General features: G+C 49.5%; 1 protein-coding gene across 1 annotated transcript in view; it reads right to left on the bottom strand.

Annotated features, from left to right (window-relative positions):
- Window positions 1-229: 229 nt before the first annotated feature.
- Window positions 230-16,897, bottom strand: part of PPP1R16B (protein phosphatase 1 regulatory subunit 16B) — a 109,635-nt gene continuing 92,967 nt past the window's right edge. The window contains exons 5-11 of the mRNA XM_043479253.1: window positions 16,280-16,383; window positions 14,215-14,339; window positions 11,042-11,167; window positions 10,426-10,501; window positions 9,655-9,784; window positions 9,394-9,562; window positions 230-5,176 (exon numbers count right to left, since the gene is read on the bottom strand). Coding sequence (XP_043335188.1) covers window positions 4,667-5,176; window positions 9,394-9,562; window positions 9,655-9,784; window positions 10,426-10,501; window positions 11,042-11,167; window positions 14,215-14,339; window positions 16,280-16,383 — 1,240 coding nt within the window. The 3' untranslated portion in view covers window positions 230-4,666. The remainder of the gene's footprint in view (window positions 5,177-9,393; window positions 9,563-9,654; window positions 9,785-10,425; window positions 10,502-11,041; window positions 11,168-14,214; window positions 14,340-16,279; window positions 16,384-16,897) is intronic.

Raw genomic sequence — 16,897 nt, 5'->3', positions numbered from 1 at the left:
TCTTGATTTCATCCTGTTTCATCTTCTTGCAGTCTAGAAAGATACCTGCTCCATGGCTGAGCCCTCAGGCCTCCCTGTGATTCAGGGGCCAACCAGGAGAGGCCTCTGTGGTGGGGGCAGGGACAGGGAAGCCTCCCCTACCAACTATCTCAGGCATCACCTCTTTGTGAATTCAAATCCTTATAGTTCAAGCAAGCTCATAGCAATGACCACAGCCACACCGAGCAGGTGTTATTAAAAGGAATTTAATTCATCTTAATTAAAAACTCTTTAACAGCCAATTCTGTCACAGGCCTTGGCAATTGGAAGCGACTCCAGGGGCACGCCCCTTTGGGATGTGGTTGAGCCACGGTCTCGAATGGCCCACCACTGCCACGTGTGGCAAGGAGCTTACCTGGAAGTTACTTCAATACAATATCAAAGATCTGCAAGGATTTTTTTTTAAAAAAGGTTTTAAATATATTAGACTCTCTTGATTGCCATTTTTACACAAAGCTGCTGATACAGTATACAGAGATTTAACTTTTTTTCACATAAAATACATTTTTCTTAAGTGTTCTCTGTACATCAGTGGCTTCTGGTCTGGTGAATTATTGCGGGGGGGCTGGGGATCTGCAGACTTTTCCTGGGTGCGCAGAGCCAGGCCCCGCACCTTGGCACTCACAGCGCCCATGGGAAGCAGGCCCTCTGACCAACTGGCCAACAAGACTCTTGTCGAGGAGTGCTTCTAGCAAAGGCAGTCACTTCTGCAGAGTCACCCACTGGCCACATGACCCTTGGCTCTTAGGTGCCCTGGGGGAGGGGAGGCTGTCCCCAGGTCACAATAGCAAGAGTTAAATAGAGTCTTTCTAGGCATCCTGTAAGAAGTGCGCTTCTGGAAAGCATCCCAGTGTTCTGCTCTGGAAAAGCAAGTGGGAGAGAGAACTCCCAATCAAAAGGTATCTGACACCAATAACCAAAATGGGTCTCATGTTATGACAAGGCCGGCCAATTGGTGGGTAGGTCAGGGGACACATCCTTGTTAACTTTTCTAAGCCTGCTGAGATTGATCAAACAGTACAGAGCAGTTTCATCAATGCTGCATACTCTGATGGAGCATTACATCCTGAAGTCTTCAGAAGACCTAGGCTTGTGGTTCATTCAACTTCCTTGAGCTACTAGCCAGCAGCTCAGTCTCTGGTGGGTGTCACCAATTTTCAGGGTGGGAGCAAGGGCTGGAGCTCACAAGGAGCTATGTGGCACATGCTTTAGAAACAGCCTCCTTTCATCTGCCAGGAACTGCCACCAGACCTGGGTCTAACCAGGAGCTGGGCATCTGGTCGATCTTGCCAGCTTTCTCCCTGCTCCTTGCTCTCTATCTGCCAAGAACAGAGGCAGACTTATGAGGAAAGGCTTCGATGTTAAAGGAGAAGCTCCTTTTCCTCCCACTATCCACTGGTGGGGCAGGAGGATTAGGTAATAAACGAGCAAGAGACAATGAGCTGAAGAAGCTGAGATGCATTTGGCAGCAAATTCCAGGCTCCTAGCTCTTCTAGACACTGACTTCAAACTGCTGTTAGACAGTGCCCAAAAGATGCTGGCTGGAAGGCAGCTATCCTTGAAAGTTCCAGATAGGCTTCAGGTGGTATCTACCTGGAACACAAGACCCAGCATCTCCACCATTTAGTGGCAAATGTTATCCAAGGGTGGCCATGTCAGCAACCTCCAAACTAAAGGAATCTACAGTCCAGGGATTCTCAAGAGCAGAAAAGCAAAGGGTTGATGGACCAGGACACAGCTTTTCTGTCTCTGAATCAAATGGGGGTTGCTGGTACTCGTGGGCCTCCAAGGATGAGAACTGTAAAGAGCAGTGTCCTCACTCTACCTCATTCCTCCTTTATCCCCAGAGCCTAACACAGTGCCTGGTGAGCCTCAGCTACTCAATAAACTAGAGTGAAAAACTCAATGACTTTGGCCCCAGCTTGTCCCTTGACACCAAGGAGATCCACAGGGAAAGTTCCCCTGGGACTTGATGGAAATGGTTTATCCCTGACTGAAAATATGAGCTAATGCTGCCCAAGAGCCTGCAGTTGGCTCCTGTCAGGCAATCAGCTGGGATTCCCAGCCTTCCGGGTGGGAGACAGTAGCCCAGGAGGCAGGAAGCAAGGGAGGAAGGGAGGAAATAGCCAGAAGGACTCAGAAGGGGCAATAAATGCCTTCAGTCTCTGGCCTCTGAGCAAACAGATCCGAAAACCTGCACGGCTGTCTCCTAGGAGCGTGTGGCTTCCCTCGGGACCTCCCAGCTCGTAGCTCAAAAGGAATTCCAGTGTCAGTCTCATGTGAACACTGTTTTTAAAGCCTAAAGGTATGCGTGTTTTGGATCATTCCTGCCCTGACCCAGTCATAGGATGAGATGATAAGAGAGCCAGCCCCAGACCCCAGAGATGTGGCAGGTGTCACGCACAGCTGTCTGCAGTCACCTGACCTGACTTTCCACCCTACACTAGATCCGCCCTGAAACTGGGGTGGGAGTTGTCTGATGCTGTGACTCTCCCTGCAGCCAGGAGCCACCGGGGCGGAGTGACTCCTGAGGCCCCTGCTCTCCGGCCCAGCTGCCCTGCGCCTGGTGAAGCATCAGCCAGAGCCCTTGGGGTCAAGCTCTGCCTCTGGGCCACAGGAGCCCTGGGGGCCACAGTGGAGGACTGGGACAAACAGCGGATCCCCTTACTAGCGTTGTGGCACAAGGGGGCCCTCCCCCAGCCCCAACCTCTGGCCCAGATGTCTCACAGGGAGAATTTCTCATAGGCTCAGAAAGAAAAGGATTAAAGGAAATCCAGATTTGTCCCCCAAATTTCCAAATCTGGACCTCAGGGGCCCCCTTCAGAGCTCTAAAGAGGTAGTTTTAGGACAAGTAAAAGGCGCACAGAGCAGGAAACAGACCTGCAGCTAGTTAGTTACACCAGTAGGCTTTGGCGAAGCCTGTGAACAGTGCCCAACTCGTGGGCAACAATTTCAAAGGGCTCATGAGAGGATGCAGTGGAGAGGTGGCAGACATTCTGTCCCTCGTAGTCTTCCCTCCCCAGCATCAGAAAGATTGGGGGCCATGAAACTGTAAAGCTGGCGCAAGACCCAACTCCAGCAGCACCACTTGAATGCAGTGCACGATGCTGGACCACAGATGGGCACCTTGGATTTGCAGGCTTGGGCAGGAGCAGGATAGCAGCCCCTGGGCCAGACAGGAGCTCACAAGAGCCAACTGGAAAACCCATCTCACCAGGCATTCCTAAAAAAGCAAAGCTGGGCTGGGAGTCCTGAACATTCACTCTGGGAGAGGTGGGGACCACAGCAGCCCCCACACTGCTCACTTTGATGGCTCAGTCTGAGGACTGGGTGAGACAGGCTGGACTGAAACCATCTGACCAGTCACAAAGCTCAGCCAGGGCGCTGGGTTCTGTCATCTAAACAGAGATGTTTGTAGAAAAAACATGAACTCACCTCTCTCCCTGGAAAAGCCCTTCCAACTGAAGCTTCTCCCTTAGCTTCATTTTTTTTTTTTTCAATACCAGTCACTAAAACCTAGTGATCATGATATTGTCTGTGAAAGGAAGCTAATTCAGCAATCCCGTCCCCAACCTGGAGTTTTACAGTCTAAAAGAATTATTTTATCCAACACACTTTTGAAAATGCTACCTTTTTTCCCTCTCCTCGCCACATTTTGATGCTTCCATCCAAGAGCAAAATAGATTTTGATTATTCCAGGAGCAGAATTACCTGGCATTCTACCTTGGCCCCTGGGTGCTTACAAAGATGGCTCTGGGCACCGGCAAGGCCGTGGGAAGGAGGTCTACACCCATCTCATCCACCCACTGTGGGTTCATCAAAGTCAAAGTGTCGGTCACTCAGTTGTGTCTAACTTTTTGCGACCCCATAAACTGCAGCCCACCAGGCTCCTCTGTCCATGAAATTCTCCAGGCAAGAATACTGGAGTGGGTTGCCATTCCCTTCTTCGGGGAATCTTTTGGACCCAGGGATCTAAACCCCCATCTCCTGCATTGCAGGCAGATTCTTTACCATAGCTCCCTCTGAACACAGAGAAGACCTCCTGCTCCTGCCAGATGGGGATGACGATACCAAGCCCTGGCAGGACTCTGGGCAGGAAGACGGGTCTCAGCTTAGCAGGTCCCCTCCCCTGCTAAAGCCATGTTGGCAGTGGTGACAAACGCTGAATCTTAACCTCAGTCCTCTTAGGAAGAGCTCACATATTCTCGGTCCCATCTGCTTCCCATGAGCCCGGTTGTGTCATTCCTACACGTTGATTGAGTGTGAGTGTGTATGTGTGTGTGTATTGATATATGACATGTGAGTATGGGTCCAGAGAAGCCTTGACCAACAACAGAACTGGAATCCCAGCTCGCCCTCCCAAAATCTGACAGCAGGATGAGTCACGAAGCCACGACGGGCCCTGTTTTTTGATGGCAGACAATGCGGCAAGAAGCAGAACCATGGGAAGTGGTAATGCTATGGGCAGCTGGCTGAGAGGTGGGCTCTGTGTTCCAGAGGAATGCAGAGCCCACCTCCCCCTTCCCACCCCAGCTGCCCCCCCACCCACCCCCAGCCAGGGCTGCTGGGCTGGCCTGGATTCCAGGGTCCCTCTCCCCATGCATCTCTCTCCTCCATCCCACAGAGACTAGGAGATACGGCAGCAGCCATGGACCTTCTCCTCCATCTCCTCTATGGGGGCCTTGAACTTCAAGAGCGGGGGGTCTCCACTGGTGACCGTGTAATACACCGAGGTCCCGTTGCTGCTGTACGGAGAAGTTCTGCCTCCGATCAAGGGGGCCTTGCCTTCGCTGCTGCCCTCGCCCGTCCTGGACACGCCGCCGCCCAGGTGGGTGCTCAGGAAGGGGTGGCTGAGCAGCTTGGCCGCAGCCCGCTGCCTCTTCAGCTCCAGAAGCGTCTGGGGGCTCTGTTCCTTGTAGCCACTCCAGGACGGGGTGGCGTCGGCCACGCCAGGGTTGCCATAGGCCATGCTGTAGTCGGGCACCTCGTGCACTTTCCAGACGTCCCCGTTGGACAGCGCATACTGGTAGGTGCTGACCGGAGCCCGGAGGCCGTTCTCAACAGGCACGTCCATGTCGCTGCGTGGGATCTTGGTGGGGAACTCGGAGAGCAGCACGGGCTTCTCCAGCCTGGGGTTCTGAGGGTGAGAAGGACAACGTCATCAGCTGGCTGGCAGAGCTGAACCCTGCCCCGACTTGCGCCTCTACTGAGGGCATGATTGCTTGAACCTGTCCTCTTCCATTTTCCCTAACTGGGTAATAAGACCTCCGTTTTCCTCTGGGGAACCACACCAGTCTGTGGGTTTTGATAGACCCGACTGACTCCCATCTTTGCTCCAGGAGATAAGCCATGACCCCAGGACCTGGCCAATCAATAAACTCACTATTGGAATTGGTTCAGGAATGGGTTCAGAAATTGGTTCCATGAAACTCAACCCTGGGACTTACTGCAAGAAAAACTGGGGAAGAGCAGTTCTGTTTCTGTAGGAATGGCAGGGGTGAGAATCATAAACTGGGGAGACAGCACACCAAAGGGCCTGCTTGGCTGTGAAACCAACATTAAGGAAGAGAGAGACGACAGAGACACTGCACCCTCGTGATATGTTCTTTTTTTTTTTTTTTTAATTCATCTGTATTTGTTACAACTTTTTAAAGCAGAATGTGACCTGAGCACTACATTTCCATTCACAAAACTTGCTCCAAGTTACTTTTCCAGAGGCTTTACAACATGCCTGAGCAGGCTTATAAGTTTGCTACTCTAAACAATATTTTTCTTTGGAAAACAAGCCCTATGTATGGACAGCGAATCCAATCAAGTTTAGGATTTTTTGATGTGGACCATTTTAAAAGTCTCTACTGCATTTATTACAACATTGCTTCTGTTTTTATGTTTTAGATTTTCAGCCTCGAGGCATGTGGGATCCTATCTCCCTGACCAGGGATTGAACCCGCAGCCCCTGCATTGGAGGGTGAAGTCTGAACCACTGGACTGCCGGGGAAGTCCCCTGATGATATGTTCTGAGCCCCCGGATCCAGTTGGCCCAGACTTTCCAGTTACCCAAGCCAGTGCATTCTTTTTGTGTGTGTAAGTCAATGTTAATTGGGCTTTTTGGTCACTGAGAATTCTCTCTCTATACTCCTGGGGTTATCTCTGCTCCAAATGGGAGTGATTCTTACTCAGAGATCTTTTCCACCTAGCAATCCTTGGGTAATGAGAGCTTTAAAAGGAGCTGCTACCTAGAAACTCTAAGGAAAACGTGGATACATTTGACAGTAACAAAAATATAAAGCATACCAAAAATCACTATAAACAGGGTCAAAAGACACACAAAAAACTTCTTTTTTTTTTTTGGCCACACAACAGCACGTGGAATCTGAGTTCCCCAGTCCCTGCCCCCTGCAATGGAAGCAAAGTCTAAAACACTGGACCACCAGGGAAGTCCCCCCACTTATTTTTCTGTAAACCTAAAACTACTCAAAAAATAAAGCCTATTTGTTAATAAATAAATAAATAAACAAATACAATGCCTGAGTCCAAAGCCTGGAGACTGATTTAATCAGCTGGGATTACGGCCTGGACATCAGCTTTAAAAACAAAAACAAACGCCTCCCCAAGGTGATTTTCTTATACAATTGAGATAGTGAACCACTGGTTGAAGAGACAGGGTGGTCTCATCACGGCTGTGCCAGCTATCAGGGAGTCAGCTCTGCCAAACGTGGGTACCATGGCCAGCCCTGGGGGCTATCAGTGCAGAGTCCCGTCAGAAACCTGACTTGGGAGTCAGGCTGAGCAAACACGCCCTCAGATCAGTGGTTCTCAAATTCTTGCGTGCATCCGAATCCTCTGGAGGGCTGGTTAAAACACACACTGCTGGGTCCCAGCCCCAGGATTTATGATTCAGTCCATCTGGTGTGGGGCCTGAGAACCTGCGTTTCTCTTTTAATTGGAGGATAATTGCTTTACTATGTTGTGTTGCTTTCTGCCAAACATCAACATGAATCAGCCGTAGGTATGCATATAGCACCCCCTTGAACCTCCCTCCCACCACCCCACCATCCCACCCCTCTAGGTTATCACAGAGCACCAGGTTGAGCTGGGCTTCCCTGCTGACTCAGTAAAGAATCTGCCTGCAATGCGGGAGACTTGGGTTCGAACCTTGTGTTGGGAAGATCCCCTGGAGGAAGGCATGGTAACCCACTCCAGTATTCATGCCTGAAGAATCCTCACGGACAGAGGAGCCTGGAGGCCTACAGTTCATGGGGACCCAAAGAGTCGAACATGACTGAAGTGACTGAGCACACTCTCACATCTTTGGGGTGGAAGGGCTGTCTGGAAAAGGGAACGTAGGAGCTTTCTGGGGTGACAGAAATGCGTATACTTTCATCCAAAGGTACACATTGGTAAGAGGTCATTGAAAATTTCATTTAAGATTTCTGTAGGTTATACAAGTTACACCTCAATCACAAAGAAAAGATAATTAAAGCATATCGGGGAAGCATCTGAAATGTGATTTGATTTCAATCTACAACTCTTTTCTTTCCTAAGCCCCAAGCTTAGGTGGGAAGAGGCAGAACACAAGCTCCAAGTGTGCAGGCTCCATCCCAGTCAGTGCTTCTATGGGGATTCTCTCTTTTATAAAGAACACTTTGAATCAAATCTTTTTTCAACATTTATTTGGCCGGGCTGGGTCTGTAGTTGTGGTTTATCCCCCGATCAGGGATCAAACCCAGGTCCCTTGCATTGGGAGCGAGGAGTCTTAGCCCTTGGACCACCAGGGAAGTCCCTCTTTTTTTTTTTTTTTTAAAGTTTTTATTTTATATTGGAGTATAGCTGATCAACAATGTTGTGATAGTTTCAGGTGGGTGGCAAAGGAACTCAGCTGTACATATATGTGGATCTATTCTCCCCCAAACTCCCTTCACAATGGAGATTCTTTAGAGCATATGCCTTCACTCCTGCCAGCAAGACAAGCCCTCACTTGACCTCCTTGTTCACGCAGGGAAGCAGGGTCCCACTGAGACACTTTGCATCCCTCCAAGCAACATTGGCTAGAAATGTTTTCAGCTGCTCTTTGTGTGATGGTAGAACCACAAAGGCACACCACTGCTGGTATGGTCAGCCCCTTCCTTCTTGTGCCCAATAGTTCTGCTCTGGTCCCAAACTTGCATACTCCACCCAGCAAGACTGCAGCCAGGCATGGACCTGAATGCATCAGTACTGAGTCAAATGAAAAGTGAAAGTGAAGTCGCTCAGTCATGTCTGACTCTTTGTAATCCATGGACTGCAGCCTGCACCAGGCTTCTCCATCCATGGAGTTTTCCAGGCAAGAATACTGGAGTGGGTTGCCATTTCCTTCTCCAGGCAATCTTCCCAACCCAGGGATCGAACCCGGGTCTCCGGCGTTGCAGGCAGACGCTTAAATAGCATCCCCCCAAAACTCACATCCACCCCACATCTCTGAGTGTGACCCTATTTGGAAGTAGGGTCTTCACAGGTATAATTAGTTACATTAAGATGAGGTCACACTGGACAAGGGTGGACACTAATCCAATGACTGGTGTCTTTCTAAGAGAAAACAAAGACACAGACCCATATACAATGAAGGCCACATGGAGACAGAGGCAGAGATTGGAGGCACGCTAGCAAAAAGCCAAGGAGTGCCCGAGCTGTCAGACGCTAGGAGACAGGCATGGAACAGAGTCCCCTTCCAATACCCAGAAGGAACCAAGCCTTTAGACACCTTGATTTTTAGACTTCTGGCTTCCAGAGCTGTGAGAAAAGACATTTCTCTCACTTCAAGCCACCTATTCATTACAATAGTTCTCAGAAAACAATACAGCATCTTCTTAGGAAAGCTGTTTAACGCCCAAACCGTTATCTACTCCTGGAGCCATTTTCTTAGATGTTCTGCCAGCCCCCCACTACTTTTCAAAAATTTTCTTCCAACCCAGTATCTCAACACAATTCTCAACATCTTGTTAGGTTTCCCCTAAAAAAGTTTTAGCACCCTTCTCTCCCAGAGAGGCTGCCCTACAGAACCTTCTCCTCTGGGAAGCCAGAACAAAATCTTTCTTCTGCTGGAACTCAAGCAGACACATGGTGATCACTTGCTCCCTGGCAGTTATGAGCCCTTACTGTGTGCCAGTCACCCAGCTCTGACGCAAACACATCCTACACTCGCCTCAAACACCATGGAAGGCACCCCCATCAGACAGGATCCACCTGGTTTAAAGGCGATGGCCAGCTGGCCTCCCTCCAAAGGCTCTGAGATGAAGAAGCAATGCCAAGTGGGGTTCCAACTGTCCCCCTCCCACGGCAGTGGTCAGTGGGGCAGGGCGGGAGGCAAGTTCTCACCGGGTCCTTATTCTCTTGGTCTGTCCTGGTCTCCCTGATGTCCCCGTTGTAGGTAGAGTTCCGCTGATCCTCGGATGCGCTCCGCTGCTGCCAGAGTATAGCCTCTCCCTCATACTCCTTCCTGTACAGGTTGGTCCTGTCGGACAGGCTGGCTCGACGTACCACCTTCCTAAGGGGAGAGGGGGGTGGTGGGAGGCTGCTTCCAGGCTCCATGGGCGGGAGCATCCTTGGGCACCCCTGGCTGTCCCGCCCCCGACTCACCCTCGGCTGCCCGCGCTGGACGTCCTCCTGCTCAAAGATGACTTATGCCTCAGTTGCGACTTCATGATCACATCATGCTTGTGTTTCAGCTCCAACAGCAGGACTTTGAACTCCTCCTCTTCACACAGGTCTGAAAGGGTGGAGGAGTCCATGGCGGGGCGGGGCGCAGAGAAGGGGCTGGTGATCCCTGAGGACCCTCCAGACCAGAGGAACTGCCATCCCAACCCACTGAAAACTCCCAGTATCTTTTGTGCTGTGGGTGGAGGGGCAAAAGCAGTGCCAGCCTTATTTCCTGGGCTACAACCCACTCCTTAAAGGAGTGTAAGAAGAGGAAACCCCAGGTCCTATGCACAGTCCCAATTCCCAGCTATGACTGAAGGATTCATATGCCTTTGATCGCTTCCAAGAGAAGTCATCAATCCTCCACTGATAGAAAATGTATCGAGAGAAACCAGCAGGTACCCCATGGAGCCCAAGCAAGACATTGTGGAAAGATATTGAAATCATATATCCCCACCCACTCAATCCCTCTCATCTTTTAGTTCATCTGTCTACCTATTCACTGAACCAGTCATCCATAGATTCATCCTCTACCCACCCATCCTCTTATTCATTCATCCATACATTCACCCACTTATTCACCCATTAATTTATTCATCAAACTATCCATCTACCATCTATCCAACCATATAGTCAACCATTTATCCTCCACTCATCAAAAAAATCAATGAGTGCTAGTGTATGTACCAGGTGTGGTCCTTCTGAACTTACCAATTGGCATCTCATCCATGGACGTCCTAGCACTGAGACTGGCCCCATGGGACACCAACAGCTCTGCCATCTGCATCTGAAACACAGGAAGAAGCCCAGGTTCCCCCCTGCCCATGGCTGAGAAAGCCTAGGAGTTGGAAAGAGTGAGTTCAAAGCTTCTTAGGATGTGATCCAACGAACGGTAGGGCAAAGCTGACTCCCAGGGAAGGCTCTGCCCCCTAAAGCCAGGAACTCCGACAGATGCAATGGGCTTGACACTTCCTCCAGCATGACTCAGCCATACCAAGGGACAGAAGGAGTCAGCTCTAACTCCAGAGAGGTCAGGTGTTTAAACAGGAATGGCGAAAACTACAGAGATTTCTGTCTGGGAAACAAGTGGAAAAACTCAAGACAGCAATGTGGGAACTTTTCTAATTTGGCAAATTGAATTGTCATCTTGTTAGGACACAACTCGACAATCCTTTTTGCAAACTCCATAGGTCTTTTCACATCCTACACGCTGGCTGTAGTCAATACCCTAAGTGGGTCTGGTGTTCTTTTGAACCAACTCCCAGCCCAAAGGTCAGCAGTTTGGCCACAAGCTGGCCTCTCTTACAGCCCTGTGGGTGATAACTACCTGTCCCCAGAAGGCAGCCGCGTGCAGGGGCTCCCAGCCATCCCAGTCCTTCACATCCACGCGTACACCATGGTCCAGGAGGAGCTCGGCTGCCCGCAGGTATCCGTTGGCTCCAGCTATGTGCAGCTGAAGGAGAGAAAAGGGGTCAGCACTCCCCATGGGGGCTGGTCCCTCATTTGGAGGCAGGATAGCCCATTCCCCGGCCCAAGGCCCAGATCATACTTGGGGCCAGTAGAATGGAACAGAAGGAGGTGTAAATACCAGCCACGTTACAGAGCATTAGTAAGTCTGCAGTATGGAAACAGAAGGTAAGGAAGAGAGGTGAGTCCTTCTCCTCTGTCTTCGAGCTTCTGTCCTTAAGGCATCAGCATTTACTGAGTGCTTACTATGCACTGAGCCCTGTAGATGGGGTCTCAGAGGTCCAACAGAACACAGCCCTGATGGCCAGATGCCGCGTCATCCAGAGGTCAGGTTGCTGTAAGTTTCTGGCAAACAGAAGTTTGGGGTTTTTTCTTTTTTTTTTTTTTTTTTAATTTTCAGAAAAAACAAAACAGGATGTGATCTGGAACAGGCATACACGAAAACTGGTATCACTATCTGATTTATAAATGTTTGATGCTTGCCAACTATTAAGAATGACACACAGCTGGCCAGACATTAAAAACTGTAGGGCCACGTACATAGCTGGGAATAAAAAGTATGACTGGGAGATTGATAAGGTGGGTTTTTTTATTTTTTGTTTTACTAAAGTATAGTTGATTTATAGTGTTTCAGGTATATAGCAAAGCAATTCAATTATTCATCTGCATGTATTTTTTTCCAGATTTCCTTTCCCATTTCAGGGGATTACAACTACCATTATGTTGAATATAGTTCTCTGTGCTACACAGTAGGACCTTGTTCTTTATTATATAAATAGAAGTGATCATGTTAATAATGAGTTCATCACCAGAATCTATTGAGAGTTTACAGGCTCTGTTGAGCACCTACATGCAGAATCTCATTTAGTCCTCCCAACAACCCCGTGGGGAAGATACGCCTCCCTGCTTCACTGGGAAGAACTGAGACCTAGTGTGTGCCCAGCCATGTGAGAGAAGCTGCTCTGAGGCCAGTCCAGGAGGAGCAGACCCCCGTGTCCACAGGGCTGAGCCACAGACCCAGAGGAGCCCCATCCAGGGCGGGCCGTGTCCTGGCACAGCCTGGCCGTAACTTCGCCCAGTCTTCATGCAGTGTCCAGTCCAACTACCTGACTCAACTCTTGAGTGCTGGGCTGAGCAGGTGATCTGAGAGGGGACCCCTTTCTTAGAAAAGACCATGAGGCCCAAAAACCTAGAAAGAGGACTACGTCCACTGCTGGGTATATATCCAAAGAAAATGAAAACACTAATTTGAAAAGACACAGGCTCCCCAATGTTCACAGCAGCATCATTTACAAGTGTCAAGATATGGAAGCAACCTAAGTGTCCATCAACAGATGAATGGATAAAGAAGGTGTGGTATATATAGGCAATGGAATACTACTCAGCCATATAAAAGAATGAAATAATGGCATTTGCAGCAACATACGTAGACCTAGAGGGCATTATGTTTCATGAAAGAAGTCAGACAAAGATAAATACTCTATGTTATCACTTATATGTGAATTTAAAAAATAAACAAATGTATGTAACAAAACAGAAACAGACTGACTAATAGAGAGAGAAGGGGGAGGGGAAAGATAGGGGTAGAGGACTGAGAGACACAAACCACTATGTATAAAACAAATAAGTAAAGTATATTGTACAGTACAAGGAAATATAGCCATTATTTTGTAATAATTTTTAATGTAATATAATCTATAAAAAATATTGAATCACTGTGTTATACACCTGAAACTAGTATATTATAAAGCAACTATATGTCACTGAAATAAACAAATAATCAATTTTAAAAGTTTTATTTAAAAAAAAAAGAAAGGGGGATGAGGCAGAGGGTGGACTCAGGAACGGGGTGGGAGAAGTTCAATGATCACATCTGGGCTACCATGTCAAGCCTGAGGGGCAGTGAAGGAACTTGGTACTGCTGAGCCCTACCTGAAAAGCTGAAGATTCTGAGACCCTGAGTGCTCACAATCACATGGACCCCAAGCCTAGGACACGATGGGCCCAGCCATGCGCAAGGTTGAGGGGGGCTTCCAAGGCCATATTCTAGTTCTCAGTTTAGAGGCTGCAGAAGCAGACCTCCCCAGTACTGAGCTGTATCATGCTATGAAAGCCTATGAAGAAAGATCAAGAAGGTTTCACTGACACTTGAATTCAAACAGTGAGTGAAGCTAATGAGGCAGATAGAGAGAGAAGATTCCATCATTCTCTGTCTCCAATGTCTAGTAAAGCATGTGGCACAGAGGACGTGTATGTTGACGGGATGGATGGGTGAACCAATGGATGGATGGGTGGACCAATGGATGGATGGGGGAACTAATGGATGGATGGGTGGACCAGTGGATGGATGGGTGGACCAATGGATGGATGGGAGGACCAATGGATGGATGTGTGAACCAATGGATGAATACATGAACCAATGGATGGATGGGTGAACTAAAGGATGGATGGGTGAACCAAAGATGGATGGGTGAACCAGAGGATGGGTGAACCAAAGATGGGTGGGTCCCTGGGGGTGTCTGGGCTCTGAAGTCAGGGAACCAGAAGAGAGGCTGTTGCAGCAACATCAGGGACAGACAATGAAACAAGGCACTGAGGTGGGAGAGGGTACACTGAGGCAGGAGAATGAACGGTGCAAAGCAAGATGGCCTGGATGAGTGGATGAACGTGGCACCCGTCTTGAAGCAGGAGACATCATGGGAAGAGGTGGAAATAATGAACTCAGAATGGACACCTGGAGTGTGAGGTCAAGGAGAAGCTTGGAGACAGAAGAGGCGAACAGCAGAGTCAAGCCTCCCCAACCCACGGCTCCCAACTCCCAGCCCCAGCTTCTCAAAGCAGATGATTCCTGCTCTGCTAACTCCACATTCCAGGGGCAACCCTGTCCCCAAAAGGGGGAGGAACTTCAAGGCTACTGACAGGCCCCCACTGTGTAGGCTTGACCTCCACCCAGTGCTGGCCCCATTCAGCTCCAGCTGGTCTGGGTTCTGGTCCCGACCCCCCAGCCCAATCCAGCCTGGGCCCTCTCCTCACCAGTGTGGCCCCCTGGGCATCTACCCAGTCAAGGTCCTGGCCAGCTGCGATCATACAGTGAATGTCCGAAATCATCTGCTGCTCGGGAGCTGCCCGCATCTCGTTGATTTTCTCCTGGGTGATGCCTGCAGTGGGGGAGGGGGGATTGAGTCAGCATTCCCAGGCAGAGAACCCATGGGGGAGGAGAGGGAGGGCAGAGTGGGAAGGTATGACTCCTCTTTCCTAAGGTCTGCCAGTCAAGCGGGTAGACAGACGTGCTCAGAGGTCATTTCTCCCAGGCCCAGTGAAAACGAACACCACATACTGGGCCACGAACAAGAGCCTGGAACCCAGTGGCGCTGTATTAATATCAATGACTGTTACATACACAGCTCTTCTACCTGGCAGTCCCGACCACCCACCTACCCACCTCCTGGCTCCATCTCATCCTTTAGGTCCAGCCTGGATCTCATCCTTTAGGTCCAGCTGGCATCCCCTGCCCACTCTATCTGACCAGGTCTCTGTTTATTTCTTCCACTTCATCCACAGCTGTGTTTGCAGCACCAGGCACGATGCTCAGTGAATCTCTATTACGGCCACAACTGAATTACTGAATATATCACTTCTGAATGGAGAGCTGAATAAATCGAGGTGGAGGGACTCAGAAACACATTTTCAAGCCTGAATCTCTGGCTAAAATGTAAGTGTTACTGGCAGCTACCAATGGAGTTTAAGGAGACAGTGATTTGCTCTGAAAAAAAGGTCCATGAAAGCAAGCATTCTTGGATAGAACTCAGGGGAGGTCTGCAAACTTAAAGCGAGAAAAAGAATGACCTGTTTATTTTCGCTAACTTTTTGTTTGTTTACTTTTGGCTGTGCTGTGTCCCTGTCGCTGTGTGCGGGCTTTCTCTAGCTGTGGCGAGCGGGATCTACTCTCTAGTTTGGGTGCCCAAACTTCTCAATGTGATGGCTTCTCGTGTTGGGGAGCAGGGGCTCTAGTGCACACGGGCTTCGTTGTTCAGGGGCATGTGGAACCCTCCTGGACCAGGGATCAAATCCGTGTCCCCTGCCTGCCAATGCATTCTTGGATTCTTAAACACTGTACCACCAGAGAAGTCCTATTTTCACTAACTTTTCAAGGAGATAGAGCAGTTCCTTCTAGTCCAAATTCACAGTAGAACTGGCAGTGCCCATGACTTTGTCACCAACAGAAACTATAGGTATTTTCACACCATGTTATCTTATTGTTTCATGAATCAATGAAGTTTCTATATGACACATTTAAAAGTATTTGGTGAGCCCTACTTAAATAGCAGTTGTTTCCTTTATAATCCTATGGCTTTGATAACTTCATTAAAAAATACAGAAGGGGTGGGTCCGTAGATTCACCAGACTGGCACAAAAATTATTAGGAAGTTCTACAGAAAGTGGACAGGGAAAGCTCCAGGGCCAGGGAATGGGCAGGCCAAAAGGGCGGTTCCTGCAGCCATCTGGGCAGGAACATAAGGGCAGAGATGAGGGGAGGACCTCAGACTGCAGTCCAGGGTCTGGATTTGAGATATATTTCTAAAGAGGAGGCCTTTCAGGAGCATGTACTGGGGTGATGGGGGTGGGCTGGTCTCTGCTGCATTTGTTTCCTCTCTGAAGCTCATTTGTGAGCTGAGAACAGCCCACATCTTGTTTACCCGGGGTCCCTGGCAGCCCAAGCGGTGCCTGGCACAGAGCAGGCAGCCGTGAATGTTCTTGACTTTGTATTTTCCCAAATGGGAATATATCTTTATTGTGAATGTTTTGAATTGAACCGTCACAGCTGATGAAGAGACGGGGCCAGCTGAGGCTGCCCATTTGTGTGGGTGACACAGATGACAGCCAGGCCCCTCCTCGTGCACCGCGCGTTTTCCAGGCTTGTTCTGTGTTCGCATCTTGTCCATCACATGGGTAACAACCATCGTGGGGTCCCATCCCAGTTCCTGAGCACTAAGCGATGGGCACATCTCTAGGTAACTTGTTCACCTGCACTGATCTGAGAGATGCTCGCCACAGCCCCACACCCAGCCCACTTCATAGCAGGCGGCCCTGCCCTTACCCTGGTACGCCATGCACGTCTCGATGACATCCAGGGTGGGCTCATCCTCACAGAGGTCATAGGGCATGTTCCCATCAGAGTTGACAGCGAGCAAGTCGGCTCCACTGCAGAGAGAGGACCAGGGTGAGGGCCAGGAACGTGCAGAGGGTTGGTCTGACTGCCTCTACTGTCCGGCCTCTCACCCACACCCCACTGGGCACCCCAACATTCACAACCCAACCACAGTGCAGCCCAGCAAGGACTGCATCTCCAGGATCTCAGGGGGCCTGGGCAGGAAGGGGCCACAGTCCCAGGAGAGCTGTGGCACTTTCCCCAGCTTCCTCCTCTGTTGAACCAGCAGGTGGGCACTTGAGGATAGATGTCAAATAAGAAAAGACAAAAAATTAATGGGGGCAGCACCACTTTCCAAGCATCTGCTAAGAGCCAGGCTTGATCTAAGCTCTTTACACACATCATCTGATATAATCCTCATAATAGTCTTCTTGGTTCAGTATTATTGGCCCCATCTCGCTCAAGGGAAAACAAGGTTCAGATAGGGTCAGTTACTTGTCTGAGGTCACACAGCTAGGATGTGGGAGGTTCAAGATGGAAACTTGGCTCTTTCATGGGCCAGCTCTT

Source organism: Cervus canadensis, chromosome 10, assembly GCF_019320065.1.
Source record: "Cervus canadensis isolate Bull #8, Minnesota chromosome 10, ASM1932006v1, whole genome shotgun sequence".
Classification (NCBI taxonomy): domain Eukaryota; kingdom Metazoa; phylum Chordata; class Mammalia; order Artiodactyla; family Cervidae; genus Cervus; species Cervus canadensis.
Note: the sequence above shows the minus strand (reverse complement) of the source record. Positions and strands in the feature narration are given on the sequence as shown.